Source organism: Abramis brama (genome assembly GCF_963993115.1).
Source record: "Abramis brama genome assembly, chromosome: 20".
NCBI lineage: Eukaryota > Metazoa > Chordata > Actinopteri > Cypriniformes > Leuciscidae > Abramis > Abramis brama.
Window position 1 is genome coordinate 14,453,724 of NC_139982.1, and position 15,351 is coordinate 14,469,074.

Below are 15,351 nucleotides of genomic sequence, written 5' to 3' on the forward strand. Positions count from 1 at the left end.
CATTTGTCCTACATATGGCCCACTGTAAACTTGGCTTTAATTTCTCAGTGCTCTCATAGACCTCAAATTATATGTGTTATGTCAATTCTGAGAAACAAGCTGAAGAAATGAAGAAATGTCAGCGGGCCGACCAGTGCCAAATACTTTCAGCATGACATGGACTACTTCTCCTCTCCTCTCTGCTACCGTCTCCCTCTTTTTTCACTCTTTTTCTCCCTCGGTTTACCCACACCCACTTCTCTTTTCTGGATTCTACCTATCATCCACATTTCCCTCAAAAAATAAAAAAGTTCATTGCACTTAATTAAACGGAGGAAAACTTTTCCACTCTATGTCCAACTTACAGAACCAGAGGGACATATTTAACACTTTTCTAGCATTTTATTTCCCCCCTTTTATACTGTTAGCTTTCTTGCATTAAAATGGGCATAATTTAATTTGTACACCCTCTCTCAAATTAAAAAGTTTTTGCTTCTGTACGTTAAAGATTTCTATATGTAAATGACTTGTTATAATTGGCTAACCTCCAAGCACCAGCATATTTAATTCAGGACGGGCCAAGTGAAAGTAAAAATGGTTTATGTAACTCTTGTAACAAAAAAAATGCTATTTCAGTCTATTTGCACATTTAATTCATTGTGTTACTTGCGGTTTCTTTGTAATTATTTGTGAAATGTACTACCAATTTCCCAGTGAACATTGTTTCACTGCATTTTCAAAACGCCATTTCTTTTTTCAGTGAGGGTTTGATTCCCAAGGAAATCAAGAACTGATAAAATATATACATTGAATGCAATGTAAGTCGCTTTGGAGAAAGCATCTGCCAAATAATTTAGGTTATTTAGCTTGTGTTTGAAGTGTCTTGGAAATTTCTGGCGTTATGTGCTGCTTAGCTGCTTAGTTTCAATAAATTCTCTGGATCATTTTGTTGCTGTAATTCATCTTAAAATGAGCTTAGGGCTGCACGATATTAGAATAAACTGACATTGCGATATTTTGTTTTTCTGTGATATTATATTGCGATTATAAAAAAAAATCACCAGATGAATTGAATAGCTCTATTTGGACAGAATTAATCATTTTAGGATGATTGGGTGATTTTGTAGGGGATGAATCTGCAAAGAAAATAATAAACAAATTACAAGCATAGATAAACACAATAGAACAAAGATACAAATTAAATAAACAGTGCCTTTTCAGTCTAACAGTATTTATGTACAAATAAGGAATAATCAAATGTAAAATAGCACTGCATAGTCTTCACTTTATAAACTAAATATAATTAATCTTTGTTAAAGCTACAAAAGTGGTATTTTGTTGTTTGACTAAGATTAATAACTCAGATAGCAGCAGTTTTATTAGGCTGCTGTCACTTTAAGACAGAATGCACGGATCCAATATAATAGTACACATCCATTTTCTTTGTCAATTGTTTGCGTTCATGTAAGCCATAAGCGACTGTGTTTTGAGATGGGCATTTTGACATAATTTTGTGTGCAAGTGTACGTTCAAGCACAAATAGTCGTGTAAGAGAATGGAATTTGGTGTTCATGTGCGTCTCTGTGGCTCTGTGTGTGTGCGCACACCTTTAATTCTGTTTGTGAAAACAGCATGTGCTGTCTGAATTTAGTTCTCTTTTGCGTCTTCATGCGCTCAAACATTTTTTCACAAATGGTTTAAAATAGCTTGATGTTTAAACTGACAGAAACATGTGTTCTAGTTCTAAATCGACACTTCTAGTTATAATACCTTCCAATAGTTCCAAAGGTTTTGGTGGCTCTTGAAGAATGAAATGAATTCCAGGAAAAGTTTGCAGAACACAGGACATGCACATACACAAACAAGTGACGCAACCCAGCACTCATTTCCTGATAGAGGCCCAAAGTCCTTCCATTCCATCCTCGGCTAAATTTGGATTTCCAGTGGAGCTTGAAGCCCCTGTGTAAAGAATGTGGGCTTTGTCGTAATTCCTCTGTCTTATTGGAAGCATTAATACTCCCTCTCATTTATCTCTCTTTCTCTCAGGCTCTCCATCTCCCCCTTTCCTTCCCACTCTCACGAAGCACATCCTCCCAGTTGTGTAACCCTCTCTGGAGACCTCTATCCTGGTTTACATGTGGCCCGATGACATCATAGTTCTCCATGGGGGGGTCTAGATCGCTTTCTTTCTCTGTCTTTTAAGGGGGAAGGGTGGGTCCATCCATATTAATAGATCAACCCTAGTTTCTCAATCACCCCTTCTTCTCTAGTAAGGAGAAATGGATAACATGGGAATAGTTGATGCATGAAGTGTGGTAAAATATAAATATAATATGGAGGTGTGGTTGTATGCATGTTCACCCATCTATGAGGACCATCAGTGCTCATGTTAAAGGCACAGTTCACCCCAAAATTAAAATTCTTCATTCAAGCATATCATTTTGGAAGTTTGCACTTACAAGCTTGCAGATATGCACAAGTTTTATGTCTGGCCCTAACTGCTCTCTATTGTATGTCTTCGTTTTCTCTCCATATTTGAACATCTGACATTACGACATTAATGGTAAGCTTAGGAAAAGAAAGGAGTGGAAAAGTTTGTCAATCTTCTCTTGTCTTTCTCACATGTCACAGTGACATAAGAAGAACAAATTGCTTGCTTAATACCATCAATTTCCTCATCCAACTATATGAATCACACAAGATGGTTTTAAGCTTTTGGCTGTTAACACATCTTTGCAAAACATCTGACAATTTAAATCTGGTGTAACTGGCCTCCAAAAGAGTGTTAAAACCGGTTTAAACCGGGTCCTCCTTCGGCTGTCGGTAACATAGCTGAAACATGGCAGACCTTGATTAATGAACTTGACCTTTGACCTGTACACTGGGTTTCAGCCCAGTACTGAGTGACGGCATCCTGTTGAGCCCTTACACTTGGAAGCCTCGAGTCTGTTCTTAACTGAGTGAGATCTGGTTCATAGTCTTTTTAACATTAATAGTGCTTAACAGTGTTAAATGAGTCAGGCAATGCTGTTTTATCACCTCATAGATCAGCTTTTTTTTTAGGCAAGGCAAGGCAAGTTTATATATATAGCACATTTCATACACTATGGCAATTCAAAGTGATTTACAGAAAGGAATTAAAATAATCACAAAATAAAAGCAAGGAAAATTAAAACGAAAGAAAATTAAAAGAGATATGATACAGTTATAAAATGAATTAAAAGAGTAAAAAGATGATACATAAATAAGCTTCTCATCTGGCAAAACACCGGTGTATCATATTTTTCACAACTCCCAGTTTTACTCTGAGATTTTCCCATGGTGATTAAACTGTGTCTGTGGTGTTATTTCGGTGCCTAAGAAATCTATTGGACGTCTCCGATGGACCCGATTTTCCCCTAAAATTGGACAGGAGGAGCTCTAGGACTGACTCACGGGGTAACCTCGGGTCCATCAGTCCGCACCCCAAAAACCAATTTGTTCGGAATGTTTTAGGAGATTTGGAGGCATTGATAGAAACATTGAGTCACAGCAGTATCAGCAAAAAAGCTGTATCCTCTTGTAAGAGGATGTGTAACATTACTTACAATAAAACTAGTGTTGTGTCCTTTTCATTTTGTAGTAATGATGCATTCAAGTCCTCCTTTGAAGTTCGTATTTACAAGTTGGGAAGTCGTAATTACAACACCAAGGGCTTTATCATCAGCCCGGTGCAGCTACAGGTGCGACGCAAGTGTTTTTTGCTAGTTTCAGCCTGACGCAGTTATCATTTTCACGCCCTGTGACACGTTGTTTAAATAGCAACTGCGTTTGCGCCCATTTGTGCGCTGGTCTGAAAACGAGGTGTGTTCAGGCGCATTGTTGGCACGTTGCTATTTTGAGGCAACTGAAATAGACTCCACAATATTTTTGGTCATTTAAAGAGCGCGTTAGTAATGTGCGCCTATAGTCGAGTCCACAACGTGCGTACACTTTGTCCCGTAGATGGTCTGTTTGCGCTTTAACCTCGCGCACAAGCAGTTCCGTTTCCTCGCTAGAGAGGCGTTCAGTCTTTCCGCTTACAAATTCCGCCATGTAAATAGCGAATCCGCCATGGCGCAAGCACAACTGGCTATTAGATGGAGTGGGAGATAAGACTCTGATTTTGCACGTTTTAGACCCTTTTAGACCACGCGCCAACCTTTTTTCTATATATTGGACCACAATCAATGGTCGCAGCTTTACATAACGGAAGGGGAGGGGAACACTAGCAGCAACACATTAGCTACGTTTAAAATGTAATTTTGTTCAAATGGAAAAACAGCAAATGGTTGTCTAAAAGTAGTGTTCCAATTTGAGACAACAGCATTCTTCTGAAATTCATATACTTGATGGCAGAGTACATAGTGTTAGGCAAATTTAGTGTGTAGTGAAGAAGTCTGAAGAGGAATTTTCAATTCAATTTGATTTACAATACAGAAACAGTCACCCTCATGCAATCTGGGAAGTGTCTTTCTCAAGAACCCAATGCTAGATCACACACACAACTTTTTTGTTTCTTGACCTCAGCTCAGCTATACCGTTCCCAAATGTCATGTGTGGAAACTCCTATGTGGGCTGCTGTCTAACAGCTGGGATATGTCAGAGTTGACACCTACAATTAAAATTGCACATTTTTTGCGGCACGTGTGCCCGATTTAAAGCATGTCAGCAGTTGGGTCCAACAAAGGATGATGGTGATTAAACAATATGAAATACAGAGTAGTACACCACAGCAGTAAAGAGGCTTTTTTTGTAATATGGCTTCTATCTGTTCTGTTTTGGTGGCGGTAAAATGATATAGCTACGCATGGCTTGCATGTAATGTCAGCGTGTCGTGTTTCTTTCTTTCCATGACTTCATCATGACTTCACTTATGGCTTGTATACACAAGATATCTAGAAGCGTAATCATGCAGTGAGAATTCGAGCTCCTTCGCCCCATATTGTGAGCGTAAATGAGAGATGCCCCATTGGGATCCATTTATGTCATATGTATGTCAAACTCCAGCTAAATTTCACGCTGTTTTATCACAGACAGGGGGATTTAGACACACTTAGACTGATGCACACATGTGAGTGCTGAGTGATTGAGGCTGGCGTTGTGCTCGACTGGAGGCTACCTCACACCTCAGGCATGACAGCTGGGGCCCCGTAAGCATTACATCATGGACTGATGTATCCGCGTATCACATGTCACTGGTGCTCTGACAACAAGAGTTATCAGTGCTAACAGTTTTCCTACTCCACTAATGCATTCACACAAAAATGTCTCTTGCACACACACACCATCCTCTGTTAGAGTCCGAAAGCTTTGTATAAATAAATTCAATAAATTGTGGCAACACTCCTTAAGCCCCACATACGGGCAAGTGGAGTTGCAGTCAAACTGCACGAATGACGTAGCTTCTCTGCTTCACCTGATAGATGATCCTGCAGTGTAATGTTGTATTCTGATACATCTGCTCGCCACGAGCATCATACTCACCCGTACAGATGGACATGCATGTTGTTCAAAGAACTACAAATAACTTTCAGACAGTTGTGAATGAACTAACTAGCAAAAACCAGCCTGGACCTGGACGTTCATTACGCTCCAAGCTGGTCTTTTCAGTAGGAATGTTTTATGTGCTATATCACATCTTACTAAACCAAATATGTGTTTGAAACATGCAGTAAAGCACTTTAGAACAGCCATTGTATTTAATTCATGCAATGTTATCACTGCTACCAGTATGAAAATCAAAACCACCATAAAATCATGGCAATGACATTTCTTTTCTTTTTTTTTATGGAATTTTGCAGTGTTTATTATAAATGATTTATCCATGCACATCATTATTTTTTATTTATTTATGCGCCCTCATAATCTCACAACCTCTCCCTCACATGAGATCACAGCAATAACATACGACAACAATCAAAAGATCCAATCTACATTTATTCTTGTTCGAGAAGCCACTTCACTCGGATATACATCGCAATAGGGAAGAAAAGACTATTGCAACATACGTTTTATGACTACTTTAACACGTTTGTTAGACATTTTTATTTCAGAAATAAAACTACATTTACACTTTTCCCAGATGCATTTATCTAATAGACTTTGTGCATTCAGTATGTGTATTTATTGGGAATAGAACCCGTGACCTTAGTTTTGCTACACCAGTTCCTCTACAGGGGCATTTTAGATGTAAAATTCTGATTTTTGGAAGACAAATAGAAAATTCACTCTCAATAAGAGTAAAACTAATTGTAAATGCATTTAATATGCACATAATTTTAGTTTTTTTCCCCTATATGTAAATTTGCACAATGTAGTGCATTTTGTATTATAGTAAATGTGATGCATTTAGGGAGTGTGAAGAGAGAAGATCAAGCTAAAATGTGCATCTTAGTGTACATATATAAAGTGTATACTTGCAGTCTGGTGGTTCCTGTCTAAAACAGTTGAGAGGGTGTTATATTTTTTCATTTTCAGAAAAACATAGAGTGGGCCCCTAAGGTGGCTGCATATTTGCTCGGTGAGTAAGGAATGTGGTTGCATGCCTTACTCATGAGCCAGATTCAGCTCACACACAGTAAGAGCGAGAGAGAGAGAGAGAAAGGGGGGGGAGACAGAGTGAAAGTAAGCGAGAGAGGAGAGAGACAGGGCAGACTATGCTCACGGCAAATGAGCTCATTCACTCTAAGGTCACGCAGAGAGAGAGAGAAAGAGAGAGAGAGAGAAGGCGGGGAAAGACTTGAACGGAGGCTGTACAACAATAGCGAGCTCCACTTTCAGTTGTTGCCACACAGAATGAGATCGAGGAAGGATCCGTGGCGCTCCTGAGGAAAGACCACACACTTCTTCTGCCCTTATTTCTGTGAGGGGGATGCAGTTTCTTTCCTGTGGAGTTTCCCTCCTAGGTGTTGTTTTTAGGATCTTACATTTTTTTGTTACCCAGCATCTTGCAGACGTATAGTTCTTGGACTGTGGTTTGGACTAGTTGGTGCATTCTGAGTTGGTGCGGATGCCCCTAGACGTGGTCATATCCCCTCCGGAGAATTGCTTCTGGCCGGGGATCCAGGGAACAGACATGAGGCTCAAAATCAGAGTCCGTAAGATGAGGAAGGAACGCAAGCTTAGAGGTGTGTAGCATCTGTTGTCACCTGGACAGATGGTGCTTTCCCATCTGTGCCAATACAAACACGTGTATGGTTTGAGATTATGCGCTATGTTTATATATTATCTAAATATTTTAAATTGACTGATGTTAAAATTCCTTTTTCAGTCTTTCTATTACCACAAATGTATGTTAAAAAGTAAAACATTAACCTAGCATTGCTATAGTGCTCCTACGATAATCTCCAAGAGTAGTAGCATTTAAGTACATTAATGCTGTTGCTTCGTGTGTGTTCATAGTTCACAGCCTGTGAAACGTTATGCACACATGCAAGAGTGTATTTGAGTTACTATGTGTGTGCGTTCTACTGATGTCACCAAATAGAAGTTAAACAGTTGGACTTTGCCAAGCAATTTACTTTTATTGCAGTGACGTCTATGTTTTCGTAATGGCTTTAGGGCAGAAATGCAATAATTGTAATAGCGGCAACAGTTAATGATTCAATGATACAGGGTCCCGGGGTTTAACACTTCTAATCTGTCAAGCATGACACAAAGCGCCGGGAGTGATGAGGTAGCCACAAACCCCCTGCTGTTTTTTGTGTTCCTCATTGTGCAGCATGCATGTGTGCAATGATGTCATTGGGCCTTTATTGAGATGCTAATAAGTGAGTGTGTGCGCGGAGATGGGGACAGATGGGGGCTGCTCCTCAATGGCGTCATGTCTTCTGCATCTGGAGACTTGTGTGTGTGTGTGTGTGTGTCTGTTGGTGTGCATTAGTTTCATTCAGGGGCCCATCAATGCCGCTGGATGTAGATCCTTGAATAGAAGCCTGTGTGAGAGTGCCTATAGAGCTCAGCTGAAAAGATGAAAAACAGAGGGGCTCCTAAAGATGGAGGTCAGGTGCCGCAGGACAATGAACTGATATCAAAGGCTGGAGTTAATGAACTGTGCAACTCTGTGTTATTAAACACAAATGCATCTCGATTCATGGTCTTGATAGTTCATGGCCATATCCGAAAAGTGTAACCTTTTTACCTCATCTTCTTTGTTGCACAGTAGGGGAACATGACATTGCAGCTGCAGTAGAATTTTAGGTAAGTATCCCACAAGTCTATGGTGACCCAAGCATTATAGGCTCTACATAACCTATTCACAACTTCTGCAATTCCAGATAAATGTTGTGGTTCCTCCATACAAGAAAGGTTATTCCACTGTTCTGTTTTCAGAGAAAGCTGGATGGCAAATGGAGGGTTATGTAAGGTTTGGAGACAGAGAAAAAAAAAACATAGAGGAAGTGTGCGAGTGGCACATTGCCTTCTCGTCCAGAGCGAGTTTGACCCTGGCACACTTCTCTTGCTGAAAACACACATGCACTCATATTCCCAGTGGTTTTAAGAAACGTCACCACTGGCCTGTTACACAACTGGAGACTATAAAAATGACTAATGTTGCCTAAGTCCGTCGTGACTGTTACTGTTAGTGTGTGTCTGTGCATTAATTAATACATTTTTATAGTCCCTCGCACAACTTCTTTAACTTTACTTATTACGGGGCAATTAATTGTTAATATTTTTGCTGCAATAGTAAAATTAGGTGTTTGTGGATTCAACTTCAGCCAGGCGTTAAGACAGATACAGAAGCTTATGGTTTCCTTGTAATCCTAACTGTCACCACCACCGCCCAGTTAGAAACGATAGCCGATGACCTCACTCAAGCATTTCCTCTCTTGGCTTTTCAACAATGTGGTGCTGTACTTGTTCCTGTTTGTGTTGCTGTGGTACAGAAACACGTTTTTTCGAGGAAGCTATATGAAGCACCCCTCTAGATCTTCGAAGCAGGACAATATTCCAGATCCTTGAGATGAAAAGAGCATCAAAGATCACTTGCAAAAGGAGATCCTGTCTGCTTGCCTTTTGAGTTTTGAGCTGTGGTCTTGCTTTCAGAGTTTCCAGATGCTCATTGAAATCCTTGACCTTTTGAGTTCAAGGGAGAGGCATGGGAGGTCAGCATTGCTTTTCTGTTTTGGCCTAAGTAATGCATTTGAGAGATGTGGGAAAGGAAGCTAGTTTTAACAAGCCTTAACCAGGCAAAATCTGGAATCTTAGGCATCGCTGACAGTGTTGACATAATGAGCAACATTTTTAGGTGATTATGTCACTGGACCGGTAAGGGGAGTTACATTTGGGGGAGGGGGACAGATATCTAAGATTAGATGGTTGTATCAATGTGTTTGAATGTATTTGTGTGTGTGTGTGTGTGTGTACGTGTGTGGGGATTGGGGGGAAGGGTGCATTTGAACCAGTATGGGGGTCGTAGAACATTTGGTCGGTAGTCATTCATCTACCGCTAGTTTCGAGAGCGTATGGAGGAGGCTCCAGGGGCCCGTTGGTTCTGCTTGAGTGACATGCAAATCACCTCTCAGTCTTCTGTGCTGAGAGATGATGTCATTGTACCGACCGTTGCCATTAATAGCAGGAAACAGACAGGTTGTCGCTCAAGCTCTTAAAAAACCAAGCACCTCCAAACATACAATAATTGTTTAGATGGTGATTTATGCATGGATAAGAGGGACAGGTGTTCCATGTTGTCCGTTAGGGCAAAGCAGGTGGCTTTTTAAAATTCACAGTTTGTTGAAATATGATGTCACCCTTGTATAGACTCTAGATGATGTTCTGAGCATGGCTTACATTTCTTTTTTGTAAACCTTCTTATCACCTCACTCTTTATTTGCCATGACTCATTTTATTGACTTGTTCATTTTAACTCCTCCATCCCACCCAGATCTGTTTAACACAGTCACTTTTGTTTGGACTATTTCACTGTTTCCTGGCTGGGACGAAATGATTTCATGGCTCCCTGGTTGACTGCTGTGTCTGCACGCTCCCAGGGTTACCATGTCCCAAATTCTCATGAAGCTCATCTGAGATTAAGGTCTTAACCCATCTGCTGGGGCTCACACTTTCTGCCAGCATTGCACAGCTCGATGAAGACTTAACTTTCTTCCTCTGTAAATCCATTCCACGTTTCCATCTTTCCCTGTTAAACTAATACATTCTAGTTCAGCTTCATGCACAATGTGAATGCTTATAGTTGTAAATGCAGTTGCGAATTTATACATTGCATTTGAATGTGTGTATGTTATTGCCCATGCACCCAACACCCTAGAGCTATGAATCAAGGGCTTGGTCTGCACCTGTGACCACCCTCATTCTCTAAGCCTGACGCAGTTGTTCAGTTGAGGATATTAGGTCATTCAGGAAAAGGAGCTCCAGCAGACAAATGCCAAAACTGGAGCCACCCGCCTCTTAAAGAGACAGGATCCTTCATTAGGCCAACTGGCCTTTGCTCACTTCACTGCTATGTTCATACATGCACTGACCTAGATTGGCATAATCTTGTTCATAACATCTGAATCCTCTCTTTATTGGTTTTTGACAAATGATATTTGACATCAGCATGTCCTTTGTTAGTATGAAAGGTTTTGACTTGAATTATGCCCTTTATTATTATAGGTTGCAGCTTCTTTGTTCAGTTCTTTGTCCTGCTTGAGAGATTTTGAGTTGCATCCCATACATAATGACTGCAAAATCCAGCATTCTTGTTGGTCTTGTCTTTCTTTTATTACATAGGTAGGGAGTAATTTTGTTCTTAATGTGTTCTCTCTTTTTTTCTCTGTTTCTTCAGGTGGTTTTGCAGCATTCTCGTCCTGTTTTCCAGGCTTGTGTGAAGGCAAGCCAGTGGCCACTCTGCCTATGAGCTTGTCTCAGCCATGTTTGCCTGTGGCGAACGTTGGTCCCACACGAATCCTGCCCCATCTCTACCTAGGCTCACAAAAAGATGTGCTCAACAAGGTACAACTGGCTGTAACTAATATCTTGGAATGTTAGATAATTTTTCCACATAATTGTTCACATATTTGATCCAAAACAGAAGTAATGACGCTACATAATTCTTACCCTGGTTCTTTGCACTCTCAGGATCTAATGGCTCAAAATGGCATCACATATGTATTAAATGCAAGCAACACTTGCCCAAAGCCAGAGTTCATCTCCGAAAGCCATTTCATGCGTATACCCGTCAATGACAACTACTGTGAAAAACTCCTGCCATGGCTAGACAAAACCAACGAGTTTATTGGTAAGAACCTGCTTGTAACAAGAGAAGGTTGTTTTAACACTTGATTATAGTTTTCCTTTGCTGATTGAGTTTCTTTATGTGAACTTCACATGTTTGCATGAAAAATGAGCAGCATGCACTGTTATGATATCAGGGAGAACAAATTTGATCCTCAAAGCATATTTGCAGAAATGATATGTTTTTTTTCTGGCTTGTCACTGAGGAGGTATTTGGTTGTCTTGCATGTTTTGTGTTTTCTCACATGTTTCCCCTCTCTCTTTCAGACAAAGCCAAGGTTTCCAACTGTCGAGTCATTGTCCATTGTTTAGCTGGCATCTCCAGGTCCGCCACCATCGCCATTGCTTATATCATGAAGACAATGGGCTTGTCATCGGATGACGCATACAGGTAAACTCACTCAGACACCCTGCAGCTTAAATTGCACGGCCTCAGAAAAAAACGTTTTCTGCTACCTGTAATTTTATATCCATTTACTGCAACATGTAAAATGGAACACATAGAAACAAGTAAACAATACCTGTTGAAGCCTTCTTAAACACACATTTTTGTTTAAGACCTTTACAAGCTCAAATGATGAGTCTTTGTGTTGAAGTTGTCTTCCTATCCTTACATGCGGATTTGTCCCTAGGGTAATCATTCTTACTCTTCTTGTGTTTCCAGGTTTGTGAAGGACCGCAGACCTTCAATATCACCCAACTTCAACTTCCTGGGACAGCTGCTGGAGTTTGAGAAGGGTCTGAGGTTGCTAAAAGCTCTGTCCTCAGGTCAGGAGAAGTTGGAGCAGTTAAAGGAATTATCAGACCCTAGAGGAGAATCTTCAAGTGATCCTGAAAAGGGCCGTCTAGAGGCGGAGAAAGACCGCACAGATTTTGACGTTAAGCTACCTTCTCCAACCTCCCTCCAGCAGGGCTTTAATGGCTTGAATCTTTCGGCAGAGCGTATCCTGGACACCAACCGTCTCAAACGCTCTTTCTCACTTGACATCAAATCTGTCTACGAGCCCAACCACTGTCCTCGTCTCGCACCTGTGCATACCGAAGATGTCCCCAAACTCTGCAAGCTGGATAGCCCAGAGGCTGGAGAAGCCAATGGTGTATGCCAGTACTCACCTGTTTCAGTCAGCCCCGGTTTAGCTGAATCTCCAGGCCTCTTTCCTGAGAGCAGCTCCAGACCTCGTTCACGGAGGAAAAGCAAGCACAATGGTAGCAGTGCTGGAAGTTCTCCTGTGCACTCGCACAGCCTAAACTTCGGACGGTCAGTCCCTGCACACAAAAGTCCCAGTCTTGATGACAATCTGAAGCCCTCCCTGCTGCTCAGCCTTCCCACTGTGGGCACCGGCCCCATGTGGACCAAGCATAGAGACACCGTTCAGGCCACAACCCCTGTTACGCCAACAGGCGAAGCCCCTTGGTTCTACAGTTCGGAGTCAATGAACAGTAATGGAGGTGGAGGAGGGGCAGTACACTTTCCTACGCTAGGCTGTAGCAGTCTCCCTGGGCCGTGTGAGGCTGTGCGTCTGCGGGAGAAGGTGGGGGAACCACGGGACTCGAGGGGCAGCTGGCACGAGGATGCCCCCACTTCCTGTGCTGCCGATAAGCAGTTTAAGCGGCGCAGCTGTCAGATGGAGTTTGAAGAGGGGATATCAGAGACACGTTCAAGGGAAGAACTGGGAAAGATCAGCAAGCAATCCAGCTTCTCTGGGAGCATGGAAATCATTGAAGTATCCTGACATCACCTGCACAGCCCCTGAGGACTTTTACACATAGGCAGCGGACAGGCGCCACTTATGAGCAAGGATGAGTGAGAGTGGGCCTGGAGATGCTCTTGTGTGGAACATTCATAGTAGTTCATAGGCTTGTCGATAATGACTGGTTCTCAGAAATGTGACACTTTTTTTTTTGTCTTTTTAAGCCAGTGGAACCTGACGCAGATTGACTTTGCTTTTGACTTTCTACTGTTTTTAAGCCATAGCCATCCCCAGATGACAACGAGCTGAGACTCCAGTTGCAGAATCCCTCGTTTCCTCACTCTAGAAACAGACCCCCAGGTTTCCTCATAAAAGCTTTTCCAGCCTTTTGGTGTATTGAGAATCAAGCATGGCTGTTATGCTTACACTTGTTTCTTTTATTATGCCATATTATGAAGTTGCACCGCCACAGCACAAGGAGTCAGCATAGACTAAGCCTTGGTGGTACATGCTTTTACTGGCTGAATGAAGGCCTCTTTGTGCAGTTCTCTTGTCCACCCTGGTCCTGTATCCTAGCATTCATGGAATCCTGGAGGAGGAACCAGGCATGTCATGAAGGAAACGCATTGTGGGCATTTTCCCATAATGTTCTGTCACTCTTTTGTTACCCAGATTTCAGGGTCTTGTTCTTCCCTTCCTGTGCCCAAGTGGTGATGCCCGAACTGTTGTGCAACCCACGTTCCTCTCACTGAGCATGCTTCAAGGCTGCTGTTTTCCTTACAAACAAATAGTATATGAACTCTACACAGTGATTTCAATGGATGTTTAATTTTTTTTTTTTTTTTTTTTGTCAATTTTCTTAGTTACATTTTTAATTTATTCTACTGGTTCATTCTGGTAATGAGAAATAATATAAAGATTGTGGAGTTTTTATTTTTCCTCTTTTTTCAGTGTTGATCTTTCTTTTTCAGTGATATTTACGAAAATACACTTGCAAGACCGATACGGAACTACAAGCAATATGTTTTCACTTATTGTCCTCCTTTTTGTTCATAAGAGAGTGCGGTTATTACCAGGAATTATCTGATGTTAAAATGCACTTTCTTTTGCTTTAAGTGGGATGTTTTTGGATGTTCTCATTAAAAGGGTACCACAACGCTTTACAAAAAATCATGTGTAACCATTTATGTCCTGCGGTGTGCGTCACAAACTAAAGCATTTGGTATGGCTTTCATTTGTCTCTCCAAGCCTGCTGGCTTGAATTATTAAAGACTTTAATCCAGCATGAATAATCTAGAGTAATCTAGAAGAATATGTATGATACCCCAGAAACTCATTTTGATTTTCAAGAATTAAATTTTTGTATTAACAAGCACACAAGACAAAATGAAGGGAAAAAATGACAGGGACTCTAAAGGGGTTTGTCTGTGTTCCCCATTTGTTCTGCATATTTATGATATTATTTATTGTTTGTTTGGGTCTGATTGCGGGAGGATGTATGATGGATGTTGTGAATGACCCTTTGCAGATGCTCATATAGACTGGCGTCTTGGAGAGGAGATAAGCCCCTAACCTTTAAATCCACGACTGCGCACCCATATGAAATAAGTATACACAACTAGATGCATTGACTGATGAAACCTGACTGATGATCTGACAGAGTTATGTCTGTTGATCATCTAGTTTCTATTGGATCAAACTTTTTATGTAAAACCAATTACTGATAAGAACATATTATGCTCTATGGTGACAATACATTAGGCTTGCTTTTTTCTCAGGGGAGCTTTTGATGACTCAATTACAAATCTGGGCTCTGAGCTTTCTCTTTCCTGTCCTTTCATTCATTCTCTCTCTTTTGCACCAATTTCTTTCCTACTCTTTCTCTCCTTCCTACTTTTTCCCTTTATCCTCTCCATTTCTCTCAGAATCTCTAGAACGCTCCAAAGTTTAAATATAACACAGAAAGGGTGTGTGTGTGCAAATGTGAATGGGAATGCCCTCTCCATGGGAGATAGTTCAGCAATTTATTTATGTCTGTATTTTTTCAGTTAGCTTTTCTGAATGGCAAATCTTGTATTTTGTGCTGCTGTAATTGTTTTCTTTGTGTGAGACATTACCTGTATTTCCTTTTCCTTCCCTGTACTATATTTTTAAAGACATTGTTATCATTATTTAAAACATGTAATAAAAAGATGCAGGCTGTCCTTTTTTGCTGAAATTGTTAAATAGTTGGCAACTAATTATTATTATTATTATTATTACTATTATTATTATTATTATTATTATATGTTGTGTGAATAGCATCGTATCAACAAAACTAATTGAGATAGGGAATTTTTTAAAGAAAAAATCTTGATACCTTAGGCTGCTTGACGCAAAATACCTCAGGTTCTTTGGAAAAGGCTTGTTCCTCCCCATGTAC

At 40.8% G+C, this 15,351-nt stretch overlaps 1 protein-coding gene across 4 annotated transcripts in view; it reads left to right on the top strand.

The window, feature by feature from the left end:
- The window catches only part of dusp8a (dual specificity phosphatase 8a), a 48,554-nt gene extending 33,407 nt beyond the window's left edge, over nt 1-15,147 (top strand). For 2 of the 4 annotated variants that reach the window (XM_084095510.1, XM_084095512.1), the window contains exons 4-7: nt 10,790-10,956; nt 11,083-11,242; nt 11,506-11,629; nt 11,903-15,147. In XM_084095510.1, coding sequence (XP_083951636.1) covers nt 10,790-10,956; nt 11,083-11,242; nt 11,506-11,629; nt 11,903-12,971 — 1,520 coding nt within the window. In that variant the 3' untranslated portion in view covers nt 12,972-15,147. Of the gene's footprint in view, nt 1-6,736; nt 7,128-10,789; nt 10,957-11,082; nt 11,243-11,505; nt 11,630-11,902 lie in introns of those variants that run through there. The other 2 variants (XM_084095513.1, XM_084095511.1) reach the window with 2 other exon arrangements.
- The last annotated feature ends 204 nt before the right edge of the window (nt 15,148-15,351 follow it).